Below are 22466 nucleotides of genomic sequence, written 5' to 3'. Positions count from 1 at the left end.
CAGGAGGCACTGTCCACTCCCCGGGCAGTGGCCAGCGCTCAGCAGGGCCAGGAAGGGCTCTGACCTGCGTTACTACAGGAATGGGCCGCAGAGGCATCGTGCCATCTCAAAAAGACAGGTGAGGCACCCAGAATAGTCCAACTCGGTGACAGAAGAGGAGCAGGGGTTCCGGGACAGGAAGAAGGGGACGGGGCATCCACGTGCAGTGGGTACAAGTGTCATCTGGTGAAGCAGGAACAGCCCTGGAGACGGACTCCAGTGAGGACTGTGCAGCAGGGTCATGTGCTCAGTGCCACCGGTTAAAGATGGTTACGACAGCAAACTCGGCGGCTTGTGTGCTTCACAGAGTGGACACAGTGGGGCCGGGCTGGCGGGGTCTTCATGCAGATAGTGCTCTAGGTATCGTGTGGTCTGCGCAGCTTCGGCTGACAGTGGTGGCCAGCAGGGCCCACTCAAATCCCTCCAGCAGTCTTTGGGAACTTTCATGAGAAAGGAGTCTCGTGAGATCTCAGCAGAGCCGCTTCATCCCTGGCCTTCCTCTCTCTCAGCACCACCTCCCAGCATGGCCGCCCCGGCTGCCTCACCACGTCCCCTCCTCCCCTGGTTCAAGCATCTGGACACAGCAGCCCCGCCTGGGCACAGAGCCACACCAGGCGGAGAGCCAAGAACTGAGCAGGAACTGGTGAGCTCCTTCCCTCTGGGCGGAGCGGAGGGGCTGCAGTGAGCAGGTGGGCTCCCTGCAGGAAGTGCTGCTGGTTTCGCCGATTGCTCCTCCTAAGGTGACCAGAGTTTGGGAGACTTTGGGCAAAATGTTGCCGAGATCTCACAGATGAGGTGGTGAAAGGGGTGACTCGTGAGTGGGGTCAGCCCCTGGTGAGCCCCGAGAGCCGCCTCACACCTTCCACAAGAGCACACAACAAGGACACAGCTGTCCAGATACAAGGGGACCAGAAACTTAGAGAAGGCTAAAGTTAACTAAAACGTATTACAGTAAAAGGCATTATCATGAACCTCCATCACTTCAAGCCCACTCCTCCCACCTTCCTGCAGCAGCTCTGGAGCCCTCTTTCTTGAGGGTCTTTAGGTGCGCTGCCCTGGATGCCTTAATGTGCTACATGGATTCAAGACATTTCCCTTTCATGATCGTTGGACTTTGGGGAAGAGCCGGAAGTCCCACTACACCAGACACGGTGAACAAGGTGTATGAGGACACAGCCTCACCTTTTTACAAGCCCACCTTTCCTGTGGATGGCGCTCAGCAGCAGTGTTCGCCGTACGTTTTAAATCACACTTTGTAAAAACACTCATGAAAGGGGCTCCAGAGCTCCTTCAGAAAGTTGCAGGAACAACGGGACAGATGTGTTCAAAGCAAGCGGGAGGACTTTGAGGGGGATTCACAGCAATGTCTTTTACTGCAATAAATTTGTTTTAAAAAAAATCTGTACATTCACCGTACACTTTGATCATGCTTCCTATGAACCAGAAGCCAAACCTGCCAGCGCTTTGGTCTTGGTTTTCTCAGCCTCCAGAGCTGTGGGAAAAACTTTTCTATCATTTGAAAGCCACCCTGTTCATAGTGCTTTTGTTACAGCAACCCACCGGGTTTCTGGGGTGACCGTTCCAGGACCCCTGTGTCTATCGGACACAGATAGACCTGACACCACCCTGGGGCTCAGTGCTGAGTGTGCTGCTGGCAGGAGCTCCCCAGAAAGCCCGTCTGCAGGCCTCGCACCCTGACCAGTCCCATCGGATGCCTGGAGCCCAGCAGGGAACTGGACGGGATGGCGGTCACCCAGAATATGTGTCCTGATGAACACAGAACAAAGTCAGATAAAGAAAACCGAAGTTCCGATGGGAGATAGGAAGGCACTTTCGGAAGGCGGTCCCCGAGGCCCTCCCCCACTCAGCGTGAGGACCTGCCTGTGCCAGGCCGGGCTGAGACCCCTCTGCATCTGCACCCCCGGCTCATGGAGGGCACTCAGGTGGGACTCAGCAGTTCCAGGGCCACTTGACTGGGTCGGGTCACCACAGTGTGTCCAGTTCTTGGCTTGACCCAGTTCCTGTGGCTCTGGGTTTCCTGTGTGATGTGGTTTCTAGAAACAGCTAATCCTGAAAGAGCATCTCAGATTTCAAACCACAACTCCAGGCTATTTTCCAGGACTGAGAGCAGCTAGCCGGCCCAGCGCGGCCTCCTTCCCTCCTGATGACCAGCACCATAACTGCCGCCCTGCCTGGTGGGCTGAGCAGAGGCAAGGAGACACACACGGAAGCCCTCGCTGTGCAGTGGCCGTGTCCCCCTGGTGTGGTCCTGGGCCACGGGACAGGGGACGGGGCAGCTGACCAAGGCGATTTCAGGGCTCGTGGCACCTGCTGCTAAGTGCCCGCCCTTCTGCTCTGGGCTTTTAAATCCCACTACAAGGGGAGCTGTGGTTTCCAACAGGGAGGCTGAGGAACTGGCCGAGGAACTGTGGAAAGTGATTCCTCCTCCTCTGGGTCGGGTGACCACGTCCACCTTTTCATGGTCCCCACAGCCTGGCTGAAGCCACACCCAGTTCACTCCCCAGGAAGCTGCAGGGGCTCTGTGCTCCCCCTTTGGTGAGCCCTGGAAGGCCACAGCAGATGTGCTCATGGGTGCCAGACTGGACCCTCCACCCACCCCCCGCCCCCAGGCTGTGCTGGAAGCTGGGCCTGAGGCTGGACACCAGCTGTGTATTCAGTAGGCCCCCATGCACTGCTCTGTGTCCACCTTCGGCCTGGGCTCACTATTTCCTGGCAGCAACCGACTGTCACATAATCCACAGGTCTGCACGGAGGGTGCTGTTTCTGACACTGACCGGTGGGCTCCGCGGGGTGCCCAGCTTGTGTCACCCTGAGATCAGGGACAGGCTGTCGGGGTGGAGTCATCGGGCCTGAGATGCGCAGGACATCGCAGGGTCGCTTGTCCTGAAGGAGTGGTGGGCTGAGCCCAGGCACGGGGAGGAGGGCAAATACAGCACCCAGCACTGCCACATGTGTCCGTGGGGTTGGCCCTGCAGATGGTAACACCCATGCCCTGCCAGTGGCCACAGGGACCGGCACATCCCAGGCCACCAGGCCCTGTCAGTGTGGACACTGGCCCCGGACATCCATACCGCCAGGGAGCACCCTGCAAGGAGAGGCCCGAGGCCGGCAAGGGTTTGGATCCCAGGGCTGTGCCACCTCCCTCCGCTGCCCAAATGCCTTTCCCACACTTTCTGGGCCTCACCGAGTCCCCAGGGCGGGAAGGCTCGTACTGGATGGCAAATGCCGAAGGGCGGCAGCATCGCAGTCTCCAGCACAGGGTCTGCCGGGTACTTCTCGACGGCTGCCCCACAGCCTGCTCCTGTTTGCACTCTTCTTTCCAAGGAAACCTGCCAGCTCCCAAGCCTGCTGCAAGAGATGAGGCCTCCCCAGGCCGGTGGTCTGAGCCCAGCCGTCTACCTGTGCTTTCAGTGTGGTGAACCCACACACGCACGCACACGCACCTCTCTGAATGACACCTTCCAAGTTTCTCTCCAAAACATAGCTTTGCTTACATCCAGCTGTAAGGAGAACGGCTGCATCCAAAGAGCACATCAGAGAAGGAAGGAGCGGGAAGACCCCCAAGTCCTGGTCTGTGCACAGCGGAGCACATTCTGCAGTGCAGCCAGTGATTCTGCTTTCGGCCACATCCACGAAGCAGAGAGAGCAGAGGCCAATTTGCCTGGCACCACCTTGCCGTCCTCTCTGCAACGAGGGGTGCACAGCGGAACACCCCAAAGCCCCCGGATGGAGAGTCTAGGCCACTGGTCGGGCTGTGGGCACTACGGCTGAGCTGAGACGGGGACCTGCAGACATCTGCGATGCGCGGACAGGTTTCAAGGGCAGGGTGCTGCTGGGGACCTTAGCCCTGCTCCCCCAGCCTCCTCCCGTGGGGCTGTGCTGTGCTGTCCGCTGCTGCTCCTCTCTGCCAAGGCTGCTTCTGCCCCTACTCCACCACGGACAGGGAGGTGCAGGGCGCACACCGGGCAGGGGTAGTGCCCGCAGGGAAGCTCAGGGTCCTATAGCCCCACAGCCCAGAAACCCAGCAGGCTCAGGCTGGGGACCTCGTGACCACAGTGCGCGTCATGGCCGAGGTTCTGGAGAAAAGAACATAACAAGGGTTCCACCTGGCCTGAGGCTTCCGGGCCTTCTCCCTGCACACGTGCTGTGCACGCACTCCTCCCACTGTCCCGGCCACTTCCTGCAGCAGCTCTGGAGCCCTTTCCTGGGTGTCTGTAGTTGGGCTGTCATGGCTGCTCAATGTCCTGAATGGATTCAAAAACGTTTGCCTTTTGGTGGTCACTTTGACTTTGGGGAAGAGCCGGGAGTCACATGGTGTCAGATGCAGTGACTACGGTGGATGAGGACACCGTCATGTTTCTAGGAGCTGCCTTTCTGTGGGATGGTGCTCGGCGGCGGCATTCCCGTATTTTTTATCACATCTTGTAAAAACACTAACAAAAGAGGACTCCAGAGCTGCTGCGGAAAGTGACAAGGACAATGGGACCAGTGTGTTCCGAAAGAGAAGGGGATTAATGGCAATGTCTTTCACTGTAATGTTTTGTCTGATTTAAATGTTCACCATATATTCTGATCACTCGTGTGGATGTGTGCGTGTGTGTGTGATATATAGAATGTCACTGACCCTGCTGAAGCCTCCACAGCGTCTCCCTCCGGGCCGACACGCACCTGCAGCCTTGCACACCGAGCCCTGGGCTCTCGGCCCCTCCACGGTGGGCACTGCTCCCCGGGGTGCACCCAGGGCTGCTGCCCAGGCAGGTGTCTGCACCTCAGCTCCAGCCTCTCCCCAGCTGCTCTCTCCCGTCTCTTAGACCGTCCTCCCACCTGTTCCCTTCGCTCCTCTCCAAGCGGCAGGAAGACCATGACTCTGGCTTTCCTTCGAGGAGCCACAGGCAGGACCCTGGGTGTCGAGGGAGATGGAGTCAGCCAGCAGCAGGTGACGCTGTGTTCAGATGCCACGCCCAGGCCCCACCTGGCTGCCACAGTTACACCAGACTCCCAAGGGCAGGGCGCACCTGGGCCAGGTGCGTCTAACAAGGAGCCAGGTGTGAAAGCCATCGGCCTATCTGTGCTCCCAGGTGTCTATCCCACCACCACGGTACTCAGCCAAAGTGACCGTGAGGGCTCTTTGCTCACCCCACTCCCACCTCATCCACGCCCCATCTGTTCTTTTCTGCCACCAACACCCGCACTTCTCTCTAACTCCCGCGTTCAGCATCTGCAGATGATGCCGTCTTCACTGCCCTCCACAGGGTGCTGCCGGCGGCGGGAGACACCTGTTTGCTTTTGGCCCCAGGTGCAACATCTCCAACCCCTTCTGCTGTTTCAGCTCAGGAAACCAAGCCAGCAGATGAGGCCAAATGCTGGAGTGGAGTCTGCGGGGGACTGAGACTCCAGCCGCCAACACCAAGGTCAGCTCACAGAGAGGCCTGGCCAGAGAACGCCCTCAGCATTGTGAATTCCGAAGAGCTCGCGAGGGTCCCTGAGGGCTGCCCGACAAGGCCCTGGGTCTGATCCCCGTGGTGGTGGTGACACTGGTGCCATTGTGTGCACCTCCGGGCTAATGACACCAGCGGGAATCACTCAGGGCCAGTTAATCAGAAGGAAGAGGCGATAACGGCATCTTTATGACACACCGTTATGCGATAAGACGCAGACATAATGAGAACTCTTTTTCTTCTGGAAAAGATTAAAGACATAAAATCCTGGCTTGGGAAAAAAAGGCTCTTTGTCCTGCTGAAACAGAGTGACCAGATGTCTTGATTTAGGCAGAACGGGGCCTGGTGTTTTAGGACAGGGCCCCATCTGTGGGCCTGTGTTTAGCTTTTTTGTTTTCTTTGGTTTGGTTGATATTTGCTCGTTTCCCGGACTTCTGAGGCACCACTTAAAAGAATCTGCACTCCTCCCTCATCCCCCGCAAAGCAGTGGGAGGAAGGAACCCCGTATTTCCAAGTATGAAAGGGAGGTCCTGGGATGCAACCCCCACAGCCTCATAATGGGCAGCCAGGCAGCCCAGCCAGCTCCTGCCAGAAGGGTGGACACCATCCTGCGCTCCTCCCACGAAGATCCACACAGGGGCCAGCACTAACCATCGCAGCAATGAGGTGTAGGGCAGAGCTTTGGCACAGCCCCCAGGGAGGAAGGGCATCTGTCCTCCTGAGCGGGGCAAGTCATGTCGGCGTCTCCTCTCTTCTGGACTGAGTGGCCATGTGCAGGTGGGAAGAACGTGAATCTGCTACAAGTTAAGCATCCCTAAGTCACAGCCTGAAATCTGAAGCTTTTCTATAACATGATGTCATAGGAAGAAAATGCCACAATTTTTTCATGTACAAAATTATTTAGGATAGCCTATAAAGTTAGCCTTAGGCCTTGTGTCTAAGACGAAATGTAAATGAATCTTGTGGTTAGACAGGGGCCCAACCCCCAAGATAATCTCATTATGTACATGCAAATATTCAAAAGCTCAAATAAGTCTGAAATCCAAAAGACTCTGGTCCAAGCATTTCAGATAAGAGACATTCGGTTAGCACAGGTCAGCCATCACTGGGACACAGTCCCCAATGCCCCAGTGTCAAGAAGGAGAGGTTAATCTGCCTCATAATTTCAGGGGATTCAGTCCATGGTCAGCTGCTCCAAGGCGGGAACATCGTGGTGGAAGGATGTCGGGGAGCAAAGCAGCTTAGTCCATGGCGGCCAGGAAGCAGAGCGGGTTAGAAAGAGCACCAGAGAGGGAGGGGCCAGGGACCAGACACAGACCCCCAACTCCCACCGCCATGACCCATGGGCACATCCGGAGGTGGGCTTCACTAATGCTGTCACCATCTCTTAATCAAATCAAGTAGACAACAGCATTCAAAGACCCACATCTGTGCCCCTTCTTCTTCCCCTGTGAATGGAGAATTGGACCGAAGTCTGGCCCGGACCCCGTAGGAGGGACTGTGGGTCTCCAGCACCCTGCACAGAGCCTAGTCTACTACAGAGCCACAAGAAAACTACTGACAGAAATGCCCTGTGCCTGCAGGAGTCAGCTGTGCCTGAGGCTGCCTTTGAGTCTGGCTCAAAACTGCCGCCAAGCCCGGTCCCCAGTGACTTTGCTCACTGAGCAGTGGGTCCACAAGATGTCAAAGCCCTCTGTGGATTCCCACAGAAAACTGAGCAGAAAGAAAGTAAAGAAGGCAATGGGTCCCCTGTCTCAACCTGATTTCTATACCCCACGTGACCATGGCACACTCTAGATTCAGAGTGGAAAGATACGGCCAGAAACGAAGGCACTGGTTGCTAGCCTTTGCTCGATTCTCTGAGACTCAGTTTACAGTTTCCCATCTGCAAAGTTGGAGAATGATGTAGATGTAATAATTACAAGCATGCATGTGTGCACACGCGCACGCGCACACACACACACACACACACTCACGAGGTTACTTGATTAAATGAGAAAATATTCGTGTAAATATTTTATAGCAGAACTGCCACCGTGCGGGCTGGTCGCTGCTGTTGCATGGGCGGAGGAAATGAGAAAAGACGTGGCACAGCGGAGCCTGGAGCAGCAGACACTCACGGCACCACCGCTGCGAGGGAGTGGACATCAGACAAATCCTCGGGGCAACACCGCGAAGCTCTCCTGACACACGGAGGGGAGCGTGTGGATCCGTCTTGTCACACAACCAGGACACTGGGAAACATTCTGGGCAGGATATGAGATTTGGTGGAAACCTAAGACTTAGCAAAAATACTGTCATCCAGGGGCCAGAGTACGAGCGAGGGCCTGGGAAGTTACCGCACCTCACACTCACGCAGCTCAGGCACAGCTGCCCCTTGTTTCTAGACAGGGCATCCGGCTCCAGAGAGGTTGGCACAGTGCTCACCAGCACAGAGGCCCGAGCCGAGGCTCACTGCAGCTTGCTCCAGCCATTGGCCGGGGCAAAGCCACCGTGGGTCCCTGCACACAGACACCCTCCCACTGCCCGGCTCTGGGTCTCCACGGGTCTGGACGGGGATCTGCTGTCCTGACCTCTGCTGGGGACCATACAGAGAACTGCCTTGCTCTGAGCTTTCCCCCCAGTGTGCCTGGAAATTCAGTGTGGCTGTGTCCTGGGGTCCCACAGTGCCGTATTCGGAGGCTCGGGAGCGGGAAGCTTTGCTAAACAGTGTGGAAATGACCACAGCGCTGATGAGGTCCCTGGCCTCCCAGCCGTCTCCAGCGGGCTCGCCTTCCCCACCCATCTCAGGCGGTGCCCACTGGGGGTGCCCCACCCTGACTCTCCAGCAGAGTCTGCTGGCACTCCTGCTGGGGGCCGCCCTGCCTGGGAAGGAGAGGCTGTGCTCGGTGCCCCGGCCCCCAGGGCTCCTCCATCGGCACCAGGACTGGGCAGAACCTGAGCCCGGGGCTGGGGAGGAGGACGGTGAGTGGGCAGCGGCCATGTCCACCCATTGGTCCTGACCTTTGCACATGGTGACGGCGTGTGCCAGGTGTGCGTCGCGGGCCCGGCGTGTCCTCTCCGTGGCAAACACCTCCACGAGGGCGGCTCATGAGGGCTCGTGGCTCGGCGGCGCCACCCTTCCTTCCGGGGAGTCGGAGCTGACTGCTGGCGCCTGACAGGAAGTAATGCGAACTGCGAAGGGTTTCCAGCTGACAGTCAGTCCGTCCGCGCGCCGCTGAGCAGCAGCCATTTCATTAGTTGCTCTTGTGTGAAAGACTCAGGAGCGGTGCTAAGAGGGTGAAGCCCCGGCGAGGCCCTCACAGGGCACTGAGATCTGCCGCCACGGGTTCCTGCAGCTTCCCGCTCCACTTCTAGGCGCCTTTGTCATTTCCAGTCACTGGGCTTCCTGCAGGTGGGAATTTCATGTCCGTTCTCACTGTTACACATACAAAGTACAAACTGTGTGATCGTTTTAAACCTGAGCAACTGCTGAGTCACTCTATAAACACGTCAGGAGATGACGCCAAACAGTGTAAAAGTCTGTTCCTGCCACGAGCTTCCCGTGAGCCGCCCAGCCGCTGTACCCATCGTGGATCTGCATTTCCCTTATCTCTGTATTACGTGTGTGCGTGCATCATTTTTCTTAGCTGTGCAATATTCTACTGTGTTTATGCACCGTAACATCAACCTGCTCTCCAGCTGGGGCTTCCGAGTTGTTTTTCCATATTCTCAGTACAGTGTCTGGGCACCTGTTTGGGAGACCCATCCCACTGTAGCCTCTTTGGGCAGGATCAGCAGCCCAGAGGGGTGGAACACTTGCTTGCACCCAAGCTGCTTACTAAAAATGAGAATGTCTGGAGCTCAGGCCAATGGATCAGAGCCCCCTGGGGCCCAGAGTGAGAGATCTCTGTGTCCACGAGCTCACCGCCCAGGCACACCCCAGTTTGAAGCCCACTGTCACGTGTGTGAGCTGACTCTGTCCTGAGATTTCTCACACCAGCACCATGTGCCTCTCAGGTCCTGAGCCAGGGACCAAGGGCGGGCTGGGTGGCCCTGAGTGTGGCCTTGAAAGCCACCCACATTCCTGAGCACTCCCGAGCCACTCTCCAGACGGTGCTTCCTGCCTGAGTGTCCCCCGCAATTCCCGGCAGCAGCTGCCCACTGCTGCGCAGGCACTGTGTGGACACCAACACTGCAGCCACAGGCAGTGCCTATGGATGAATGTACTGCGGATGTGGGTGTGTATGGGTGTGAGCACAGTGTGAGTGTGGTGTGGTGTGAGAGTGCTGTTGTGAGTGTGTGGTGTGGGTGTGAATTGCTGGGAGTGTGGTGTGGGTGTGAGTGGGTGTGAGTAGTCTGGGTGTGCATGTGTGTGCTGTGGACGTGGGTGTAGTGTGAATGTGAGTGTGGTGTGATGTGGGTATGAGTGTGAGGTGCTGTGGGTGTGCGTGTGCTGTGGGTGTGTGTGCTGTGGATGTGTAGGTGTGATGTGGGCGTGAGTAGTATGAGTGTGGGCGTGAGTGTGAATGTGCTGTGTGTGTATTGCTGTGGGTGTAGGTGTGAGTGTGAGATTCTGTGGGTGTGAGTAGTATGCATGTCGGCATGAGTGTGAATTGCTGTGTGTGCATGTGCTGTGGGTGTAGGTGTGCTGTGGGTGTGCTGTGCTATGGGTGTGAGTGGGTGTGAGTAGCATGAGTGTAGCTGTGAGTGTGAGGTGCTGTGGGTGTGTGAGTAGTATGCATGTCGGCGTGAGTGTGAATTGCTGTGTGTGCGTTGCTGTGGGTGTAGGTGTGCTATGGGTGTGAGTGTGATGTGGGTGTGAGTGGTACAAGTGTAGGTTGACTGTGAGGTGCTGTGGGTGTGGTGGGTGTGAGCCTGTTTGAGTGTGCCCTGAACCGGCCACTGAGCGGTCACACTGACTTCTCCCCCAGCAGAACTAAAGGACGCTGGGCGTGTCCCTCTTTTGTGTCTGTGCAGTGTGGGCTCGGGGACCCCAGCCGCCCCTTTTCCCAGCACCCGCATCCTCACCTCTCCCGCAGGCTGGGAAGCGGACGCTGCCTGGCCTGACATAGCGCAGTTGGCGGCAGTCTGCCCGTGGACACAGTGCTGGGTGTCCCCTGGAAGGGACCCTGCACAGGCAGCTGGGCACCACTGGACAGTGATGGCTGGCACGCACAGGCCCTCACATTTGGCTCCAGGACCACAGAAGGGGAGAAGCAGAGGTGGACACGGAGGGGCACAAACCCTGCTGCTCCGCACGGGACCCTGTGTACCGACGGTTCTGAGTTTCCGTGTCACAGAACTGTCCCTTCGGGTATGAGGGACATCCGCGCTCCTGTCCCCCAGTCAAGCACCATAGTGCATTTGGCACTCTCAGCCCAGTGTTGGGAGGGTGCCACGCTTACAGAACACCTATCGGAAGCTTCGGGGTGCGAGGGCAGAAGTGACAGTTCACGCACCTTGCACAACTGTGGCCCTTCTGTCAGGTCTGCAGACGAGAAGTGGACGGTGAGGCTGCTTCCTGGGCACACAAGCAGCAGCCCCCAGCCTGGCCCATCCTCTGGACCTGCGAGGAACGGGACAGCCCCCTGGTGTCACTGGGGCTTCTCCGTGGGCTGCAGCCAGGCTCAGTGAAAGGTGGTTTGCTTATTGGGAGCACATCTCCTCTGTCCTCCAAGACCACAGCCAAGGGCGGGGAGCTGGGTAGCCAGGACTCCAACCCCAGTTCCTGTCTGCCTCCTTCACGTGCAGCATGAATCCTGAAGTCTGAGGCCACTCCACAGGGACAGGCCTGGGTGTCGCAGTGGTGTAAGAAGTGGTGTAAAGAGTGGGCTGGGCAGTGACTGTGCGTGAGAGGCCTGCACGCTGTTCCATGAGAGCCTGGACAGTGAGGAGGGAAGGCAGACCCTTCGTACAGCTGTGTTTCCCTGGACCAGAAATGATTCGTGATCCAACAGTTCCCTAGGAAGGCTAACCAACTTTTCTGATTTGGGAGCCAAAAGCCCCACGTCCCCGGCCAGGCGTGGTGGCACACACTGACAATATCAGCACTCTGGGAAGCAGAGACAAGATGGTCGCAAGTTCGAGCCCAGCCAGGGCAAATTAGCAACTCAGCAAGACCCTGCCTCAAAATAATCGTTCTAAAAGGGCTGCGGAGGTAGCTCAGTGCAAAGATCCTGGGTTCAATCCAGCAGAAAAAGAAAAAAGAAAGAAAGGGAGAAGAGAAAGCCCCACATCCCAGAAGGCTCCTGGTCTCTGGCGAACCACGACAGGCGACCGCCCTGGTCAGCAGGCGAGGTGAGAAGACAGCAGACAGACAGCACCTGACCTCAGCTGCGCGTAAAGAAACATCAAAAGTGCCCAAGAGTTTCCAGTTGCAGCTCGTCACATTTGACTTCCTTTTCCGCTGAGGACAAAGTCTCTATTGTGGAGGAAAGACTAGCTTTAACTGACCGGGACTGGGACAGGAGTCTGCAGAAGGACTGCACTGCCCCATAAAGGGGTCCCGGCCTTTCTCTGTGGACAGAAGCACACGAGCCTGCGGGGCTCTGCAGGGACCCCCTCGGGACTGATCATTGCAGGTGCACACAGAAGCCCGTGTCCCTTGGGGAGCGCTGCCACTTGAGGCAGACATCTGGCTAGCCAGGACCTGCCCTCGATGTGGTGTCCACGTGGACAGCTGGGGGCACCTGGCCGCGTGAACAGAACGCTAAGCTTCAGGTTGTGTCTTCTTTTTTTGGTTTATTTTGAGACAGGGTCTCACTATGTAGTTGAGGCTGACCTGGAATTCACTATGGAGCCCAGGCTGGTCTCAAACTCACAGTGATCCTCCTGCCTCAGCCTCCCGAGTGCTGGGATCACGGGCGTGTGCCACCACACCCGGCTAGGTTGTGGTTTTCAGTCAGACACAAATTCAGAGTGTCAGGTAGCTAAGCATCTGGTGCCACATGGACAACACCAAGGACGCCTTGCTGACCCTGTGTGGTCCCTTCGCTCTCCCTCCAGGGCCTCTGAGGACCACCTGCTCCGTCTCCACCTCTACTGGGGACGAGGCCAGCAGCTGCCTTGCTCACTTCTGTCCCCAGCTCCTCACCAGGCCGGCACCTCGTGGGCGCCCATCCAATAGCTTTCGATGCATGAGCAGTCATCGGTATTCGTGTCGGGGCACAACCACTGGCACCTGACGACCTCGGTGCTCCCCAGAAAGTTTGTCTCTGTGCTTCTGAATTAACTCCCACGCCCCACGCCACCGGCACCCAGACCACACACAAACATCCCTGCTGTGCCCTCCAGGACCTGAGCACAGCTGCGCAGCACAGGGAGAAGCGGGCGGCAGCCCTGCGGCAGTGCAGAAGCCTGGGCCTGGGCTCTGGCGTGGAGCGGCATGTGGTCACCCTTGGGTGGCCAGGACCACGTGGAGGTCAGTGCGTTTGAAGCTCTCCTCGGCCCTTATTTCTCCCCGCTGGATCTGTTTAAAAAACTCGTAGGTCTGGGTTGTGAATGGGTGCACAGTTTGGGGTTAGAGGTTTGGGTCTCCCAGTCAGGCTGGTTCCTGTTTCTTCAGGAACACTCGCTCCCTTCACGGTCAGTAGACAGCAGTGCGTGACTCCCACAAGTGCTGCTCTAGCACTGGATCAACTTCACTGCAGTTCTGGTCCCTGGGAGACACCTGACCCCCGTGGTGGAGCACGGTGCCAATTCACACATGCGTGCACCTGCACACACGTGCACACACACACACACACACCAGCACCTGCCCATGAGCCGGCAGGGCGAGGCGGATGTCGCAGAAGCAGCGTTTGTTTGAAGAGCACAGATGGGGAGGGAAAGGTGACCCCGGACTTGTCCCAGGGGATGAGCTCTGCCTGCCCCCAGCTCCTCACACAGCCGGCACCTCGAGGGTCCGTGCGCTGTCCCCTGCCTGAGTGCACTCGGAATCCTCCCCCAGACGCTCAGCCCAGGGAAAAATGGGCCGCGGGGCAGCACCGGCTCCCACACCTCCACTCCCTGCCTCCCCTGAGGGTGGCACACCTTGACCGCCCTGCCACGCCCTGGGAGATGGCCAGGGTCCTGGGGTCTCAGGGTCTGTCTTTGTCGCCCTCTACTGCAGCCAGCCGCAGCCAGCCGCAGGCCTGGGACGTTCCTCCTGCCCCATGGCCATGTTTGCCTCCCTTTGGCAGGGCAGCACGCCCAGGGCAGAGGACGTGGCTTTTCAAGGACTCTGACAGCCAATCTGAAAGCAAATCCTTGTCGCTGACTCACTAGGACGTGTCCTGTCGCTCGCCTTGGATTTTTGAAGTCTCTTCCTCCTCTTTCACAGTCCCATTGTCTCCTGGTGCCACCCAGAGCACAGCCAGGTGCGTCCTGCAGACACGCGGTGGGTAGAGCAGGACTCGCACTGCCAACCTGAGACCCTGGACAGGGACACAGACCAGAGGGCCTCTGATGTGATGGCCCGAGGGGGGCCTTCTGGCATCTCCTCCTGCAACAGAGGAAAGGCAGGCATCCAGCAGCATGCACCCCACATGTGCAGGCAGAGTCGGTGGATCCCCCGAGCCCCTACTGGCAGGGGCAGGCTGCCCCCAACACTCTGACCTGCGACCCAAGGGAGACAGAGCTTCCGGTGTGGGACCCTCACTTCTGCACCCTCTGTCCGCCATCTCTACGTGGTTAACAGACATTCTCTGTGCCCAGCACTGGGTAAAAATATGCATTAAAAAGCGGACCCTCCCCAGGGTGCCTACAGGCCCAGCTTGCCCGAAGGAAATTGTTAAAATCATGGGATTGACAGGAGGAAGTCCATGGAGGAGGAGGAAGAGGCAGGAAGAGGAGGAATCTGAGCAGGAGCCACAGTGGGCAGGGTCAGGACGAGGAGAACGTCCACACAGTCTGCATAGCAGCTCCATCGATTCACCCAGCGACTTGCAGCTGGACAAGAGGGAGATGCTGCAGCTTCCAGAGCCAGTGCCCATAGCACGCCAGGCTGCGCAAAGCCACCCCCCTCTGGCTGCCCCCCCAAGGCCCCTGGCACACATCTTACCTGGGGCAGCATGGAACCGCCTGGACTAGGTTAACTGCTTGGCAAAGTGGCCAGAGCCCAGTGGTGTGTGATGCAGTCCAGTGTCCCGGAGACCCGGAGGGCCAGGCACACCACACCCTCCCACCCAGCACCCACGGGTTGAAGTGAGTCCCATGTGAGTTCCGGGGCATGGGCCTCACACGGCACCAGGCATCCGCTGCTGCACCCTCGGAGCAAGTGAGGGCCCGGACAAGGAGCGGAACCCCTAGGTGCCCTGGTCTGCAGCCAGTGCTGTCCCCAGACACAGGCTGGGAGTCGTAAACACACCTGCCCCGCTAACCTGCTTCGGAGGACACACAGGAGACCAGAAGCAAACTTCCACAGGGTGGAGCTCTGCACTTGTGGCACCGAAAGAGTCAGCAGTGGAACATTTCGATCTGGAATTTCCAGGTTAGGGTGATCAGCCTGACACTGTGGAGAACACAGACCAAGATAGTAAATGTGTTCCCAAGAGTCTCAGAGAGTGAGACCCCCCTACCAGAGTGACTTAATGTGTGAAACCTGTGTGTAACCCCAAGCGTGAAGTGTGATATCTGATCAGACTCCATGAGTGACACCCTACGGCGCCCTATGACGTATGTAAGCCCCCAATATGTGTGAAGTGATGAGCCCGAACCAGTGCCACACACCCCAAGCTAGAATCGTATAGGAGAGAGAGCGCAGAAGACCAGCTCGTCCCACTCGGTGACCGATCCAGCTCGACGGCAACCTGCCAGACGGGATCTGGGACGAGACCTCGGTCGAGACATCGGACGCCTGCCCAGGATGGACCTTCGGATGGCGGAGGAGGCAACCGGAGCTACAGCCGCAATCACCAGGAAAGGAGAAACAAAGTCGCCGTCCTCGGACTTGTGCAGGTACAGGGAGTGGCAACCGGCGGGTATGAATAACATGTTTGATGAGTGACAGATATATATAAAATATATAAAAATCTAGTTGGCAACCACTACTGCCTCCACCTCCAGTTAGTGCACACTCCTGCTTCTTCCTCCTGTTCCAATCTTTAAAACATGCTGAGTGCTTTCATCTTAGCAGAGTTTTCCCCAGCTACGAAACTTTTCACAGTTAAAAGAAAAGCTCAGAAGACTCAGAGGAAGTGCAAGATCGGGAGGAGCCCGGTGTGGGGTTGACATCCAGGCTCTCCCGGGGGAGGACGGGGAAACGGTCACCCGGCCCCCTGGGGCCCCTGGCCTGCCAGTTTGTCCACACCTGTGTCCGAGCGGGGGCGGGAGAGGGGCCCCGAGTCTGGGAGGAGGGACACGGACAAGTGGACAGAGGTGGAGCCAGGGAGCCCAGTCTCCAGATCCGTCACGCTCAGGCCGCGGACCCGCTCACCTCTCAGCGGCAGCCCTGGGGGCTGAGAGGGCAGGGAGGATGTGGCCCGGGCGCTGACCCTCAGGCTAATCCTGCCCGACTTTGTTCAGCTTGCAGTGCCTGTTCCACGGCTGCTCTCTGGAGCAGCTTTGATGCAGCCCCCCTTCGGCTCCAGTGACATGAAAGAGATACTGACGCAGCTGCCAGAGGCCAGCGGGCTGCCACATTATCCCTTCTGCCCACCTCCCGCCCTCTGCGGGGAAGGCTCCCTGGCTCAGGAGCACATCTCTCCTCTACTAATTTCACACCAGATACTCATCTGAGAGGGGGACATGAATTAATACCTTAAGCTTATGGGTCACACGCGGGTCACCGTCGTTGCCATGGAGACAGGGAGGAAGCTGACCTCCTTGGCCCAGGGGAGCCGGCTCCTAACAACCGCTAGGGACCCAACAACCCCAAAATTGTTGGGCATTCTGTGTGAGATGAAAAGACAACACCTATCCCATGGGGCGCCCGTTACCCATCCCGCAGAAGTCTGAGTAAGCTTCTTGCAGATTGCTAGGCTGGGCTAATTATTTTCCACCCCAGATGTTCTCGATATGCAATAATGAATGATAATAATAACAGAAATATCAAATAAGAAAATAAAATGTCCAGCATTAAAGGGCATCCCAAAAACCTGTGTGTTCACAGTGGAATAGGGAGCAAACGTTGCAAACTATGCGCGAGGCATATTCCACGCTGTGGGTTCGCCGTGCACACTCAAGGAAAAGGTTTGACTGCAACGCAGTAGCACGGGATGACTTCCGCTTTGCAGAAACAGAGCTGGGCCTGCCCGCTGGCGCAGGCACAGGCAAAGGTGCCAAGAGAGGCTTCGAACCACCACTGCCAGCCCTAGCGGGGTAGCAGGGCTGTGCACCACTGTCTTTTATTCTTTCTAGACCTTTTTATATTTTGTCATTTCCCACAGAGTGCATTACAGTGTTTCCTTGAGTGACGGAATTTTGGCTGTGGCCAGGACATAGTAAGGAAACCGTATGCCTGTCTGCAGACAGGCACAGGCAACCCAAAGGGCATCCTTTGGAATTGCTTCTTAAGAGCTGAGCCAGTGGTGCACCGAATCTCCCTGCCCTGCCACTCAGCCTGCTGACTCCTCGTCCTCGGGCCCCAGCACCCAGGGACGCAATCTCACGGTCGTGGGAAGGAGGTGACCAGAGTCGCCCGGCCCGACCTCTACCTCCTGCTGCCCTTGGTGTTGGGCAGCGAGAGTTTCCGGCCCACAGGAGAGGAAGGGAGGGAGGCCAGAGGCCCCTGAGCCCCAAGGAGAGCAGAGTGTGCGGGACCTGGGCTCCACCCAGCCCCAGGGAAGATGAGACCCATCGTGAAAGGGCCCAGAACGGAAAAGAAAACATTCACTGCAGGACATGAATGTTAAAATGCTACTGGAATTTCTCACCCTTTACAAATGCACGCTTACACTGCACACACACTACCTCCTCACACAGCCTCCTAGACGCCTCCCCGCCCTTGAGCTTCCATGGTGGTGGAACGGCTGCCCAGGCAGGGGATGGGCTTTCTGGGGTCTGCCGGTGCCTGTACGCCGGAGGAATGCGAGTTGCAAAGAACACTCTTCTCACCAAGTTAAACCAAAATTGTCCTCCAGCCCTGGGGACAAGGCAGCCTCAGGATCTGTGTGGTGCCCTGGGCAGAAGAGAACAGTCAAGCACAAAAGGGCCAAGCAGGAAGGAACCAAGTCTACCACTCTTTGCCTGGAGCCTTAAAGGGCTCTGCTTTCCTAACCCTGACCAACCTGCCCCAGCCCAGAGCCCTCCCTCCATTCACACCAGCCTTATCCCACTGCTCAGCCCACAGCCCTCTGCTGCCTCCCGGGGCCCACACTGGAGTGTGGAGTGGCTGTCCCCTACCTGTCCCCAGCACGTGGTAATTCGAACTGACCCTACCCCTACTGCAGTGCTCACCCTAATATTATGGACAGCTACGTTGGGTAGAAATACTATAGGCAGTCAGACGGGAGGAGGCCCTGGAGGGTCAGTGCAGAGGTCGGGAACGCATTGTAACTGTGGCTGGAGGCGCAGCTGCGGAAGGCCCGGCCACAAGATAGGGAGGGACAGAATGGCCCGAGCAGGCCTGTCCGAGCTTGTCCGTAACAGGTATCACCTGGCCCAATCAAGTCTAGGGAGACATCAGTCTCCGGGCTGGGTCACAGCCTCCGACCCATCCCTTCCTCAAAGGCCCTCGTTCCCTCCGTGGACCCTTGCTCGGGACCTGCTTCCTCTTGGGACCCCTGTTCCCTAAGCCGCTGCACTTGTGGTCTCACCGAGGGATGGTAGTTTCGACCCACGTTATAGTCATCTTGTGTTGTTGCGCTATGGAACTTCCTTTGAGAACTGGGCTCTTTGGCAACCACTTTGGGGTCCCCTCCTGTCTCTCGGGAGCGCTCTCTGTACTTCCTTGCTAGTCTCAGCCTCAGTGGACCCGACGCCCCGCAGGCAGGGACTTATGCTTTCCCCCCATCACTCTTGCGGGCAGCGACCCTCAGGAAGCAAGCTTGGGCTGGCAGCTCCTGCTCTCCCCGCTGAGACCCCTCCCCAAGGCAACACATGACAAGTTCTCTGTGTCCCACCTGTTCAGAATTCACACCCCCCTTCCTGTCCCCTCCTTGCCCGTAGCCCTGCTTCCCTCTTCTTGCCTTCTGGCCCCCCAGAGCCAACCCTGCACCATAGTCCGACTGTGGCGGACATGCAGGGGAGAACTTTGGCCACCAGCACAGGGCTGGGGACAGAAGGCCCGCCGGGGCGAGACCAGGCCCCACACCAGCTACACAGCCGGCTCGCCTCTCTGGCCCTCTGCTCCCACCCTCCTGGAAGGCGCTGGTCCGCAGCCAGGAGGCTCCAGGGAGCCAAGGTCAATGCGGAGCGGAGAGGAAGAGGAGTGGCTTCTGAGGTGAGAGCGTCTGTGCCGTCCAGGGATCTGAGGCACAGCATTTGGATTCCTGTGACCCAGGAGACACTGGGCATCTCGTCCCCACCCCTGAGCCCCAGTTTACTCTGGCCGAGTTACACCCCAGCTGTTTGATGTTCGGAAACTGTGCCTGAAGGAGGTTATAAAAGACGGTGCATTTGGAGGCAGGAGAGATTAGACAATGGATAAGAACTTCACTGGAAAGAGAGAGAGAGAGATGAAGATAAATTTGAGCCAAGTGACTGCTCTGGTCACAACCCACCAGAGTCTGGCGCTCTGGAGAAGAGAACCAGGGACAGAGGCTGGGGAGATGGGAGCCGCGCCCTGTGTGCGGCTGCGGGCACTTGTGAGGATCAAAGCCACGGTCGGAGGGAGTGTCCTGTTCAGATGGCTCTGATCAGGAGTGGGCTTCCAGGCCTCCGGGGACAGAGGGAATGGAGAAGCGAGGATGCAGGCACAGTTTAATTCCGGGAATAAGGGGAGCAGGGGTAGGTTTGGACTGCACACTTTCACATACGAAAGCATGCATTTTAGAGACTAAGCGGAGTGGACGACAGAGCCGAGAGGGTGTGGGCGGAAGAAGCAGTGAGCAGGAACATGCAGCCGTCACTGCCGGGGACACCCCTGACGCGGTCAGGAGGACGCGGGACCACATGCTCCTGGGCGTGGACCCAGCACCCGAGCGAAGTTTAAGGAGCAGGCCCGGGCCCAGAACCGAGGTGTGATGGAGCCTGGCATCCCGGCAAGGGCCCCGCCTGAGTGGTACCTCGGGCAGGCTCCGCACACCCCAGGGTGATGCGGCAGGGCTGAGTTCGGCCTACCGCCACCTCCACACTGCTTTGAAGGGGGCCTAAAGGTTTCTCAGCACACAGAGAACTGTAACCTAACTTGTTGTGTATGTAAACAGACTATAACCTACCTGGCAGCCAGTACCTGGGTCTCGCCAATCGCAAGCCACCAACTGTTCAAACCACATCCAAATGTGACATAGGGAGCTGTGGCCGATCTGCCATCTGCAGCTCACTTCCTTTCCTGTGGCCACTCCCGTTCCATGCCCAGGGGTAGGGTGCAGAAGTCTGAACACGTTGGGCCTCGACTGCTGCCTGATTTTAGAACTGCAATTAAAGCCAATGAAGACCTGCAAAACTAGACTGGTTATGATTTTCCTTAAGCGGGCAGAGAGCCCCTGCTGCTCCTGCTGAGCAATAAGAGAAACCTGAGCCCACGGGAAAGGTGAGCAGCAGTCCCCTCCCACCACCACCTGCCCGCTCCCGGTGGTGTGAGCAACCTAGGCATCCACCTCCTGCCTGCCCTGCTCTGAGCTTCTCCGGACCTGGCTCGGGACCTCTCTGTCCTGGGCCCCTGCTGGGTGAGTGACACCGGACGACGGGAGCTCCGTCCCTACCCAATCCAGCACGCTGGGAGACGTCAGGCTGAAGCGCCCAGCCCAAGCCGGGCGTCCTCCTTTTCGAGCTGGGATCGGAGCTAATGACTTACCAAGCTCCTCTCCTCATCTGTAGCGAGGGGTGAGCAGGACAATGGCCGTGGCCGTAGGACTTTCCTCCCAGGATGGTGAGGGTTGCGCTCTCTCAGCAAAAGGAAGGGAAGACCACATCACCGCGGGGCTTCCAAACACTCGGGAGACAAAAAGGCCGGAAGGACGGGGCCAGGGCCAGGGCCAGTGCTCCTGAAGCCCAGAGGCTTCTGCGCGGGTTAAGCACCGCCTCAAAGATGCCAGAGCAGCGACCTTGGCCCTGGGAACAGCTGACCTTCAGCCACACGGGGATGCAGTGCCCCGAGCTTGTGCTTTCTTCCCACCAGACAACCCCCCACCCGTCCCTGGATCAGTGGACCTGCCATTGCTTGCTCTTTAAGTTGGATTCACTCACTCATTCCTTCCTTTCTTCAACTCGACCTACAGGTGAGGTGACCAGGAAAACACGGGTCTTCTCAAATATCAACCAAGGTGCACTTGCACCACCGCACTCTGCAGACAGCTGAAATGCCCCCTGCCCTCTGGGGGGACTTTCGCATGCAAAGTAGCCCATGAACCTGCAGCCCTGGGAGTGGTAAGAGTTACTGAGTGCTTTCTTGTCGCTTGGTCATCTGTCACCATGGTGACGCTTACGGGGGTTGGAGGAGCCAGGGCCCACCTCTCCTCCCCATACTGGTGAGGCTTGAAGGGCAGGGGCTGAGCACAGTCACCACAGCAGCCATTTCTCTCCAGATTCAGTGATTTCTACCAATAAACCACCTGGGGAAGTGGCCTCCTGCAGAGATGTGTGTGGCTGAGTCACAGGCTTAAGACAAAGTGTCCTTGATGTTGGGATTTCTTCAGGACAGTTGCTCCCCAGCGTGCAGAGGCTGTGAACCAGGGTGAGACCAGCTCCTCCGGCAAGAGGACCCATGTGCCAGAAGGTGCGTGGGCACCGCAGGACTCCTGCCTGCTGTGCCCTTCCGTGGGGTGGGTGGGGTGTCCACCAGACCCGTAAGCCCAATGTACCTCACCACAGTGGCTCTCCTTCCTTTGCTAGTGAATTTGGTCACAGTATTATTAAGTTGTATCCTTTTTAAATTGTTTTCAAGTTTTTATTTTCAGTTGTCCATGTTCGCAGTACACATTGATCGCACTCATCATGGAGAGCTGGTGCAGGCGCGTAACAGGGCCTCATCTGATTCTCATCCCCTCCCGTCCGCCCTCCCCCATCTCCTGGTCCCTCTCCCTTTTGCAAAAGATCTGCTTCTGTTTCCTATAATCTAGCTTTTATTTTGCTCTCTAATTTTTATGCGTTGGGTTTCTCATATAAAAGAAACCATGTGATATTTAAGTTTGTGTGCTTGATTTGTTGCACTTAATTCTAGGGTCTCAAAGTGCGTCCATTTTCCTACAAATGACTCAAATTTGTCCTTCCTTATGGCAGAGTAGCACTCCATTGTGTGAAAATACCACATTTTCTTTCATCTGCTGATGGACATATAGGCTGCTTCCAAGATTTACCTATTGCCAGGGATTTGGCTCAGTGGCACTGTACCTGCCTCTCAAGCACAAGGTCCTGAGTTCAATCACCGGTACTGGGGAAAAAAAAAGACTTACCTATTATAAATTGTGCTGCTATAAACATGAGTGTAGGTGGATCAGTGCAATAAGATGTCATTGGCTCTTTCTGGAAGAAACCTAATCGGGGAATAGTTGAGTCACATGGGATTTCTAGTTTCTACTTTTGAGGAACCTCCATGCTGATTTCCTTAGTGCTTGTACTGGTTTGCATTCCTACCAACAAGGTAGAAGGCTCCTTTCTCCCCAAAGCCTCTCCAGCATTTGTTATTACTTGATTTCTTGATGATGGCCATTCTTTCTGGAGTGAGCTGTCATTCCTCATTGTGGTAAAATACACATAGAACTTCAGGTTCACAGTGCAGAGTCAGGACGCTGCCCACCTTGCAAGATGAGGTCTGTGCCCAGGACATGGCAGCCCTGTCTTGCCCGGCTCCACCCCCAAGCCCCTTCCTGCCGTCTGCTCCTGTGAGTCTGAGCACCCAGGGCCCCTTTGGGGTCGTATGGTGCCCTTCTCTCACCTGTGCAGCTGCACTGTGGGCCCAGCGCCCTC

At 57.3% G+C, this 22466-nt stretch overlaps 1 protein-coding gene across 11 annotated transcripts; it reads right to left on the bottom strand.

Moving 5' to 3' along the window:
* Window positions 1-7467: 7467 nt before the first annotated feature.
* On the bottom strand, window positions 7468-20676 carry LOC104872383. Of its 11 annotated transcripts, XR_783134.3 has the most exons (9): window positions 20356-20676; window positions 19778-19973; window positions 15189-15358; window positions 14840-14970; window positions 13743-13962; window positions 12777-12948; window positions 10509-11360; window positions 8502-8916; window positions 7468-7744 (listed from the first exon to the last, which is right to left on the bottom strand). XR_783134.3 is itself a non-coding variant. In XM_010638625.3 (7 exons), exons 1-4 carry the CDS (start codon window positions 20370-20372, stop codon window positions 13104-13106), a joined length of 1203 nt encoding a protein of 400 aa, XP_010636927.1. In that variant the 5' UTR covers window positions 20373-20676; the 3' UTR covers window positions 7468-7744; window positions 8502-8916; window positions 10509-11360; window positions 12574-13103. The 11 variants fall into 11 exon arrangements, 7 of the variants coding, with proteins under 7 accessions (XP_010636927.1, XP_010636928.1, XP_010636923.1 ...); XR_783131.3 differs by having other exon boundaries at window positions 12777-13962; XR_783132.3 differs by having other exon boundaries at window positions 12777-13894.
* Window positions 20677-22466: the final 1790 nt, after the last annotated feature.

Source organism: Fukomys damarensis, unplaced genomic scaffold, assembly GCF_012274545.1.
Source record: "Fukomys damarensis isolate Sample0158 unplaced genomic scaffold, DMR_v1.0_HiC HiC_scaffold_30, whole genome shotgun sequence".
In the NCBI taxonomy this organism is placed as follows: domain Eukaryota; kingdom Metazoa; phylum Chordata; class Mammalia; order Rodentia; family Bathyergidae; genus Fukomys; species Fukomys damarensis.
This window is presented reverse-complemented; position numbering and strand designations above follow the sequence as displayed.

Coding starts and splice junctions, on each gene's coding strand:
- LOC104872383 (XM_010638625.3), bottom strand. Junction 14,971..19,777: donor ACCCAGGTACTGGCTGCCAG/GTAGGTTATAGT, acceptor TGTTCTCCACAG/TGTCAGGCTGATCACCCTAA. Junction 13,963..14,839: donor CTGTGTGTCCTCCGAAGCAG/GTTAGCGGGGCA, acceptor CCTCTGTTGCAG/GAGGAGATGCCAGAAGGCCC.